The sequence below is a fragment of the Triticum aestivum genome, chromosome 3B, assembly GCF_018294505.1.
Source record: "Triticum aestivum cultivar Chinese Spring chromosome 3B, IWGSC CS RefSeq v2.1, whole genome shotgun sequence".
NCBI classification, from domain to species: domain Eukaryota; kingdom Viridiplantae; phylum Streptophyta; class Magnoliopsida; order Poales; family Poaceae; genus Triticum; species Triticum aestivum.
In genome coordinates this window covers 483,684,770-483,695,416 of record NC_057801.1, presented here as the reverse complement: position 1 = coordinate 483,695,416, position 10,647 = coordinate 483,684,770, and the positions used below count along the sequence as shown (strand labels likewise).

General features: G+C 40.3%; 1 protein-coding gene across 1 annotated transcript in view; it reads right to left on the bottom strand.

Annotated features, from left to right (window-relative positions):
- The window catches only part of LOC123070494 (uncharacterized), a 16,014-nt gene extending 7,093 nt beyond the window's left edge, over positions 1-8,921 (bottom strand). The window contains exons 1-14 of the mRNA XM_044493731.1: positions 8,542-8,921; positions 7,451-7,610; positions 6,292-6,384; positions 5,811-5,913; positions 5,555-5,717; positions 4,842-5,016; positions 3,787-3,906; positions 3,089-3,676; positions 2,430-3,017; positions 2,155-2,223; positions 1,718-1,831; positions 1,382-1,624; positions 1,021-1,068; positions 801-941 (exon numbers count right to left, since the gene is read on the bottom strand). Of these exons, the coding sequence (XP_044349666.1) occupies positions 801-941; positions 1,021-1,068; positions 1,382-1,624; positions 1,718-1,831; positions 2,155-2,223; positions 2,430-3,017; positions 3,089-3,676; positions 3,787-3,906; positions 4,842-5,016; positions 5,555-5,717; positions 5,811-5,913; positions 6,292-6,384; positions 7,451-7,610; positions 8,542-8,666 (2,730 nt within the window). The 5' untranslated portion in view covers positions 8,667-8,921. The remainder of the gene's footprint in view (positions 1-800; positions 942-1,020; positions 1,069-1,381; positions 1,625-1,717; positions 1,832-2,154; positions 2,224-2,429; positions 3,018-3,088; positions 3,677-3,786; positions 3,907-4,841; positions 5,017-5,554; positions 5,718-5,810; positions 5,914-6,291; positions 6,385-7,450; positions 7,611-8,541) is intronic.
- Between the last annotated feature and the right edge of the window lie 1,726 nt (positions 8,922-10,647).

Below are 10,647 nucleotides of genomic sequence, written 5' to 3'. Positions count from 1 at the left end.
ACTCGGCACATCTAGTTGTGGCTAAGTGTGAGAACTGAGAAGCCATACGTTAACCCAAAAGCTCGAGCCGATTAGGAATGATGAGCAATGCACTTATACTTCAACACTCCGCCTTACGTTTGGCTACCTCAGGCCTAAACATGGACCAAAAGTGGACTACAATTTAATACCATGTACTCCCTCCATTCCTAAATATAAGTCTTTTTAGCCATTTCAAATGGAATACAACATACGGATGTTTGTAGACATATTTTAGAGTATAGATTCATTCATTTTGCTCCGTATGTAGTCACTAGTTGGAATATCTAAAAAGACTTACATTTGGGAACTGAGGGAGTAGAATTGCATGCACCAGCCAATTCACCCAAAAGTTCAAGCTGATGGGGAAAGGTAGGCAATGCACTTATAACAAAACAGTGTTCAGCCAGTTAGGCATACCACAACAAAATATTTCATGTTGCTTTATCAAATTATTAGACTTCAAATGCAGCTAATACAGCATTTTGGATGGGAAAGTCTAAGGCATATCCATATTCAGTCTCGTATTTCCACTGGAGCACTTAGCCAATTAGACAATGATAAGGTGGGTGATGCCCGTGACCTTCATGCATATAAAGGAACCACAGTTCTGACAGAAGAAGCTAAATGGATAAAAACCCTAACCCATATTTCTTGCTATTGAATTCGGTAATCAAGCAAGTCGGATAAAGTATCTATTTTCCATTCCTATGGGAGAAGATGAGTGCATGCTACACTACTCAATGCTTACCATAACAAGGATCCCAATCATCAAGAATTACCTCAGATGTAGATTCTTTTGAGGTTGTGAAGTTAACATCTGTCGACACACCATGCTTATTAGCAATTGCCAGAAGACTGTCCGTGGCAAACTGCTCAACCTTTTCTGATGCATATGTTAGATCATAGAGCTTTTTCGCAACCTAAGAAATATAAATGTATCAGCATTATGGAGCGCAGTATTATATTAAAAAAAAACAGTTAATGGATGCTGCTGCCTACCAATCTAACCGCCTTTCCTCTGACTTCATCTTGAGAGTGAATAGCACACTGCAAATTCATCACAATAAGTGAGGCATAGTTTGAGATGGTAAATAATGTGACACCAGCAGCATAAAAACATGTCATTGTCGCGAACTCAGATTTGTAGTGTCATAAATCAAAGTTATCCTAAGATAGTAATTAAAATAATGAAATATTGAATGTTTGATCTTAGAATACATGGGGTTATTACAGAGTTAATGGTCAAATAATTTAGTGAACTCGACACCAGAATGCAGGCCACGAATAACAGAAGCAGCCTCAGAGAAATTGCAAATTTGTAAATGCCAGTCATACCAGTTGAAAAGGGAACATTACAAACCTTCAGAACAATATCCAAGCAAGCTTGCCGCAGTGGAGGCCGCCCTAAAATAAGACTCCATACTGTTCCCAGGCCTTGAGTGACACGGTCACCCTCACTGTCCTTTGTTTGTTGGTTGTTGCCTTGTGACATGCAAAGACCCTCAAGGAATCTAAACAGAGACTCAGGCAAACATGGGGCATCACATAGAAGTTTACTGAAAGATTTATCTGAAGCAGGTAGCACGTCAATCAACAACTTTGCCTGGGTACAAAACAAATGGAAAAAATGGCATGTAAGTTCACCTTTTAGCTGGAAGACAATGAACAGATGTCTGAATAGCATGTGCTAACTTACAAGTGATATAAAGAACTTCTCGTAATGTTCAGAAGTAGATATAGAACTTCCTGGAGCATCAGCAACATTGACACACTGCAGCTGATACAACACATGCATAGCCAGTTCATGCCCCTAGGAGAAATACATGCTACAAAAGTGAGAATCGTGTGAAAAATACTACTTGATATGCAGTGTGATAGATCATGATGAGTTGATGACTCGTGTTCTGTTTGAGAAACGGGAATTATAAGTAGAAAATACACAAGCCAAACCAGCTCAAACACAGCACAATGTGTTCAAGGTCAGTTTATATTGTGTAAAACCTTGATTTACCAGCATAATCACAACCTGAAGCATACTTGAAGTACCACAAGCTCAGGACAGGTGGGCACAACTGTAAGCAAGCTGAAGGCAACACAGAATAAATAAAGATATAGAGCACCACGATAAAGTACCTTTTGATCATGATTATGCAAGATAATGTGCGTCTGAATCAAATCCATAATATTATCATCAGCAGTACTCTGTCCAGTTACAGATGATGAAAATCAGAAAATATTACTTGTGGCAGAACGAGCATATAAATTATCGATATTAACAACGGTAATTTCAAAGAACTCTAGCAAAGTAAACTACAAACTGGAAGTGTTACGCACTTGGTCTACAGAAAAGGAGTTCAGGAACAAAACAAATAAATAGGGCTACAGATATTATAACACCAAATGAATACCTGAGCAACCAAATGAGCGAGCAAGGAAAATCTTGAATTGATGCTATTTTTCTTGTAATCATCAATTATCCGCCCAATAGCTAATTTGTGCAGTGAGATTTTCTCACTGTCACTTAATTCCAAATGAGATGGAAGAAGTGGCAACTCATGATTGGTATCCTCTGGTGTGGATGTCTTGGAGACTGGTGAAAAGTGACCGACCTCCAAATCCGTACTATCAGATCCGTTGTTTGAAATAGCTTCTGGTGTCAAGGGATTGTTCATCTCTTCATTGACATCAGAAGAAGGAAATCGGGCTTCCACCGGTGGGTACACTTCAAATTTTGTATCTGGTTCTGTGGAATCATCCAAAAACTCAGATCTCTCTTCGTCCATTGGCTGATGAAGCTTCGAAGATGGATGCTCCTCATCTTCATTATTTGGTGGGTCCGCTGAATAATCTGCACACTTTTCAATCTTCCCATGAAGAGGAGAAAGTGTATTTGACAAAGAATTTGTCTGATGCACACTGGTAATTTCCACCGTCATCTGCATGGGACTAGTAGCAGCAGGTGCAACTGTTCGCCGTGGATCAAGGCGACGAGGATCCTGCAACACATACATTTTCACAATAGGAACTTCTGTGACTTCATAAAATTTGAAGTAAAGATAGATCGTACTCTTCTTGGGTCACGCTTTGAATCAGAAACACCAGGCATGACAAGGACCTCAGGTGGTGAAATGCCTGCTCCATCTGCCGATGGTACTGATTGTGCCGTGAAGGGCAAAGAGTGCAGATTGCCTGGTAAGTTCTCTGTCGAGGGATTGGAGGGGGATTGCAAATTTGGTTGAGGGACACTCTTATTTCTAGCTAATGGAAATGGTGCTTCAGGTAGATGCTTCATTGTTTCAATTACAATGTCAGCCATGACGTCTGACTCTACTGATGAGATGAGAATACCAAGGGATTCAGCTCCTCTTTCCCCTTCAGCAAGTAAAGCACCTATCATTTCAATCATCTTCTCAACAGGAGATACATCAGTACTCAAGAGAGATGGGTCAGAGGAATGACCCATAATGCCATCATTTTCAATCTGCATCTCAGAATAATCAGGTATTCCCTGAACTGGGGGATTCGAAGCTGCAGAGCTATCAAATCTTGCTCTCTTAGCCATGCCCTCGGCCATAGCAAGAGTGTCACTTGATCTGCCTGCAGAATTCTTTCGATTCACATCGCCATACGACATCTCCCATGTTGGATGCTCGTCCTATTAATATGAGAACACAGTAAAACTCATCGCAAAAAGCCTATAATAAACTTTAAAATTAGACATGCCAAATCCATCAAGACCAACCACATAATCGTTCACACATATACCTTGTTAGTACGACAAGCGCGCTCTATATTTCTAGACATCTTCTCTGCCTGCCTAATAATCTGTTCTGTTGCTTCACCTGGGCTCAGAGCTCGAAGGCGCCTTACTAGAACGTCCTTGGACTGTCCAGAGAAAAATGGCTATGGTTAACTTGAGAAGTAGCATAAAACAATCAAAAACCAATTTCAGGACAATAAAGGAATTAAGTTCAGCAAAAATATTAAGGAAACAATATAGGGTAAACATATATGTACAAATTCTACACAAATATGAGAAGTAATCAAAGAAAACAGTGGCAAAATATTGTATGAACACTCCAAATAAATTAAGGCACATCTCAGAAGAGAGCGAATAAAATATAGTGCATCCTATAAACAGATACAGCGAAGATGTGACAAGCTACATAGGTGTGCATATTAAAAAATCAATGAAGTGATAACCAAACTTCTCTAGAGCACACGTGAGCCATGAGAGCATTATCATTGTTTTTTACGAGTAGGAACTCGGCAATGATCCATCAAGAAAAATAGGATGTAATCATGTAAATAGACCTGAAGCAATGAACTTCCAAGTTTTCATAGCCAAATTTGTCACTGTTCTAGAACCAAAGAAAAAACAATCAGCACTGTAGCTCTCCATATGACAAAGCACAAGCTCCATAGACATGAAGCAACAACTACCCATTTCACAAATAAGAGCAGATACAGCTCAAAGAGTTTAAAAACAAAAATACATTGACTGAACATGTCAAGTGTGGCCTTCATGCATGAGAACATCATGAGATGGAATGTGCAATTAAAGCAAGATTTTTCTAATAATCAACCATAAGTCCATAACAGTTGTACATTCGTTTAGCTGAATCAGATGACTTTTGATATGAAATGTGTTTGTTCAACTGAATAGTTTAACAACACTACCTCGACTAGATCTACAAGTAAAAACTGTAACATGGGCAGTTGGAAAGAGCAAAATAAAATGCATCACCGACATAAGTATTTTTGTACTTGAAATTTAAAAAAATGGTAGAAGAAGACGTTGCTAAATAAGGTGAGCTCACCTCAAGCATTGCCTGGCAAGGACTACGTAGGAACCCTAAAAAAGCTGTTTTCAGGGAATATTTCAGGCTTCCTGAATGAGCTCCTTTTGAAGTCTCCAAATTAGGGTCAAACCCAAACAACACTGAAAGGGCACGGTCATAGTAAACCGGCCTACTCTTTCCAATAGCTGCAAGACTGACATGTAACCAAGAACTTATATTTCTGATAATAACAAATATGTTTATATCACAAAGCACATATACAGTGGGAACATGGAGTGGAAAGAGTACAACATGAGTAAAGTGGCTAGCCTTAGAATTATGACAAATCACTTACAAATTCAGCAAAATAGGATAAACATGTGGGTAGGTCGGAAACCATATGAGAAATTGATGGCATGAATTAAATAAACCAATTAGCAAACAACTTAGCAGATACCATCAAATATTCATCCATGGAGGGAACTGGTGAAAAGAGGGCAGGCTGGTGATGGAGGTGAGATGAACAACTTTTTCATATATAGATCTTCATCATGGGAATTTGGGGTGAAAAGAGTAGGACAACACTAAAACGGCTACATCAGTTATGATAATATTACATGCAAATTCAGAATTCAGGACAAATATGTGGTCCAAACATATCAAGGGAGTAGTGTAAAGAAAGAAAGCTGGAAATGGAGTGAAATGAACAGCTTCCACTTCATTTAAGCCATACAGCTGGTAGAAATACTTACGAATTAATGGTGCCAACTAGGAAGGATCCTCTATGAGCATAAGCTGATTGCACAATATCCACAAGGATGATGAAAGTCCTGTTTGCATCAGCTTCCAGAACAACCGGATCAAGGCTAGGGTGAAATTTAGCTAATCGTGAAGCATCAAACCTACGACTCTTTCCTGTTTGTAGAGTGGATATGTGATTGGTTAGTTTGAAAGAACATTCGGCAATATGGCCCGTCTAATTGTGATCGAGAATCGGGTAAATGATACCTTCGATTGGCTGCATTCGGTCACTGTTGGATTGAGGTGTGAGGCACAGGATCCATGTTTCAATGAACTTTACAGCGAGTAGTTTAGATGCAATAGGAACAGGCTGTTGTTACATGTCAGAGAAATAATAGTATTAGCCAGTAAGTTGACTAGAAATGCAGAAATTACAGCGATAGCTGTCATTATATTTACGATATTCTCATAAGCACTGTAGCGCGGCGTAACATAGACATACAGTCACAGCTCTCCACAAAATCCCTTCCAAGGATTTAAGCTAAAAGATCAGGACAGTACAATAAAGGCCAGCTACATGTCAACATGGATATGATACACATGATTTACTGCTAAATCCATGGATTTAGCTGCTAAAACCATGATGTGCTGAATACTGATCGCAAATATGATAACACAACAGCAACAGTTTCATGAAATTACTGAAATTTCATAAGGCTACATCAGCAATAACTATTATTAAACTAACCTCACGCATCATAACACATACTGCATCCTTGAACTGGTTCATCCAAGCCCACATCTCTTCAAGCCAAGCATCAACTCTTCCACACTCGTTAACCTAGATTTAGCATTCAAGTGACAAAGTGAGTGCTAAAATTAAGGAGAAGAATTAAGCTATCCTTAGCAAGTAAAGAACATGTAAGGATCAATAAGTAACAAAAGAGATGCAGACAGGAAACTTTTGGAGACTTCAGCAACATACAATCCAAACAAAAATTTGTATCCTCAAAACAAACTAAAAATTAGGAAAAGAATCATGAATTTTCTTTTATCTACTATTCTACTCCACCTATAGGTAAATTTCCTCCTTGACCTGTGTTAACGGTAAAGTCATGATTCGTAAATTAGTCTACACAAATACATATCAAACCAAACCTAAGACCATTATATGACGCAGTAGTTAAACTAGTTTATGACTGATGGAAGAAGCTTTGTTTTGTTCTTTTTTTTACATATCTGTTTTGTTCTTGATTAGATGAAGCTCTAGTGTTTGCACAAAATACCATTAGGTTGAAGAATAATTTTTAATACTTCGGTACAAAATGTATGTTTAATATGTAACTTATCTAATGGGTTTCATTTTTCTAGAAGTTTCTTTCAGCTTATAGAATCAGATTTCATGAAAACAAAATATATTTCTTACTGCTAAAAAATTCTTATGGTTCCAGTCAGTGAATGAATATGATCATGGATACTACAGGAATGAACTATTTGCTAAGGATTCAACTGGGCAATAACAGATATACACAAAAAAGGCTACTTCAAATCTCTAACTGCGAAACGTTTAGGCTGTATTTTCTTTTCATGGAGATATGAACAGAGGAATCCAGTGCTTTTATTACCATTTTATTATTGGTATGACTGTGTAAGATGGTTGAGTGCAAAAAACAAAATGAACTGCAACTGGAGGTAGTAAACCCCTCTTTGTAGGAAATCATTTTATGTCAGGTATTTCTTTTGACGTAGTTTTCACTCAGGAAATTGTTTACACAATCCAGCAGACCAACAGAATTAGGAGGAGCAAATAAAATAACCTCATCAAACAACAGCAACACCGCAGCAGGTAGTAGTTACAACAGTGTATTTATTTACTCATTGATAAATATCTGTTTTACAAAATAGACCTGAAGTGCCATCTCTTCCAATACAGCAGCAAATAAATTTGTCCCACTAGCTATAGATTGCTTAACAACTGCAGGATCGTCATGTTTCAAAAATGACAGCAAGTTTGGCATCAGCACAACCAAATCTTCTGTTACATTACTGTCAAGCTCTGTCAGCAATCTGTAAGAAGAAATAGTTCCATGAGTACCACTGAAATAATTCTTAAAGTAATAATCAGGGGACAGAGTTAAGCATTATATATTCTTTTTGACCACCGGAGAACCATAAATTGAAAGGTATGTGATACCATGAATCAAGAAAAATAAGCTATCAGCAAATAATCTATATTCAATGAAAAAACACCTCTATGCACTGGCGTAAAAGTAATATACCCATCTAAACACGAATGCTCCTAAAATACGACTTTGTTTTGACAAAAAGAATCTCACCGAGGCCCAAAAGACTACTCAGATGAGTGAATGACTATGTGCATATTCCACAACCCTCATCAAGGCCCTATAGACTATTCAAACGAGCAACTGATTATGTGCATATTCCACAACCCTCAATTCTTCCTCTTTATTTACCACTCCAGGGTCTTGTCCTGTCCTTCAATATAATTACTGACAAAGAGGCACGGCAAACAGCATTGTCCTTCATTTCTCCATTTTGTTACAATATATTTTGTCAAAGAAAGAGTTGTGATATTATTTCTTATACATGTGAAAGTGAAACCACATAAATGTTCTCAGGTTATTGCCAATTCAAACGGAGGTATTTCATGTTCGTATTACTGCCAGTTATAGGCTTCAACGTGAGAACTAATAATTCCCTGGAGATTAAGAGACCATCAACCCTGCTAATAAAGATCACAACTTGCTCATGAAATTCTCGGAGAGCAATGTTGTACCTCCTCTGAGGAGAGCAGAGCTAAGCTCGCATGCATCTACTAGTAAATACTACAACAACTTTCCCAGCAAGTTCACTAGCATGGGCTCCAGCCAAACTAAAAAAGCAAAATCCTGAACATAGCCAACGTGAACCTAGAAAACTATCCATCGCGCATGAGTATTCCAGATATCAGGTAAGGGGATAGGGCCCCGGCTCTCACCTTAGGGCACGCGACGAATCGAAGCGGGGAGAGGGGACCTCGCCGCGCTCCTGCGGCGGCGGAGGCGCCTCGGCAGCGCCGCCTCGCTGCTCCGGCCACCGGGCGCCGTCCGCCTCGAATTCCATGGCCCGGGGCGGCCAAAACCCTAGCTACTTGGTGCAGCGCCTTACGGGCTGGCCGCTGCCGCGGCGGGCTAGGTCTCGGCTTTGCGGTACGGATGAGGAGGCGGCGGCGGCGGTGGCAATGGGATTGGACTAGGGTTTGGGCGGCCGTGCAGAAGGAGGCACGACGGCGAGAGGAGCGCAGCGAGGCGAGGGAGGCGCGGGCCACGGGGGATACGAGGAGGAGCAAGTAGGAAGGGGGCAAAGGGAAGCGCCTCCTTGGCTGCACGATTATTGTAGTGCTGGGCGGCGTTTCAGCCGCTGGGGAGGCCGACGGGTGGTCCCTCCTGCGGTTTCCCCGGGACCCACGTGTAAGTTTTTTCTTGGGGGGGCATGTGTAAGGTTTTAAGGGGTCCCTCGTGTAAGTAAATCTCGTCCGGTTCCAAAGCAATGGAGCTTTTTTTCTGAGGCAAACTCACAAGCTTTATTTAACAAGTCACAATATTTAACAAGCCACAACGTAAGCATGATCTTACTCTAGATGGTTGAACACAATAGTTGAAAACCTCTGGTATCCGACGCTTGGTCTTGACATATGGCTGCTACAGCTCCACGACCCCCCTGTTCTCAGCACAGATGCGTCGACGTTTATCTTGGCATGACTCGCACATGGAGCCTGCCAGCTCCTTGGCCTAGGTGTTGTTCGAGCAACGGTCCGGCCTCCCGTAGGTTTCTGTATGACCTTATTTCATTTAAGTAGGAGCTTACAAAGCAATGTGTTGCGTATAGAGTTTGGTAGATATCCTCATGAATTACCTTTCACCGAGCTACCCAGATTGCCCATAGCGTCACAATCATTCTAGTGAAATCTTCATGCGGCATCATCTCGTTCATGGAAAAACGCCAGTCCTTGGCGTCCAAACTATGATTTGTGCACATATGTTCAACCATGTCCTCCTTTAATAGCGTCCATATGTAGCGAGACATAGTGCAACTAAGTAAGGAGTGCCTCCAGCGTCTGCGCACTGCACGAAGCATACACATGGGTTGTCGACATATTTCGATGATGGAGAACATCGCCTGTAGGTAAAGAATGTTGTGCCAATCTCCAGGTGAATACATTCAGTTTTGTTGGAATATATTTCTGCCACGGTGATGACCAGGCTCTCTTTTCATTCTCAATATTAGAAAGCTTTTGCGATGGGTTCAAGTATGTGGCCTAATATCCATGTTGTCAAAAAAATTGTGGCCCGACATCTTTAAAAGAAATATGTCGCCTAATAGAAGACACATAGGCTTACGAAAAAAAACCTCTTTTCCCGTGGGCAAGCCGTCTCCGACACCAACGCTAGCCATTTCCCTCAAGAAAAAAAAACACCAACGCTAGCCATATGAAGAGCGCGACAACTATTTATCGCATTAGGTGAGTCCTTAGAGTAAGTCTCGCGTCGAAGTTTTCTTGGTCGTGGTCGTTACTGGGCTGGCCCATTTCACACAGAGTTTAAAGAAAAATACTCCCTCCCTTAAAAAAAGTCTTTTTAGATATTTTAATAAAGATGTAAGTGTATCTAGTGCCCCTTGGTGATTTTGGTGTATTGAAGATTTATAGGTTAAGGGACTAATATGTTTGTGAGTGTACACAGGCTCTATAAGTCGGTGAGGAGTTTGATATTTACAATGAAAGTCGACCCCTAAAAATGAATGTCTTCGCTGAAGACTTTGGTTCTCCTGAAGACTTTGAAAGTGAAGAAATTGGTGTGACCTTGAAGACTTGGATATTCATGCGAGGATTATGAAGCGTGAAGACTTTTGTTTTCATAGTTTCGTTTTCCTCTTCTTGAGTCATAGGAAACACCGTACTGTTAAAGGGGGTCGAGGTATACTAAGGGAACTGATTTCTAAGTGATGCTCATCTCAAAATCCTACACCTACCCAATCCTTCGAGTGAAGCCATTGAAAATCTCATATCAGTTCAGTCAATTTCTTCAGTGACAGAGGCGAAGAT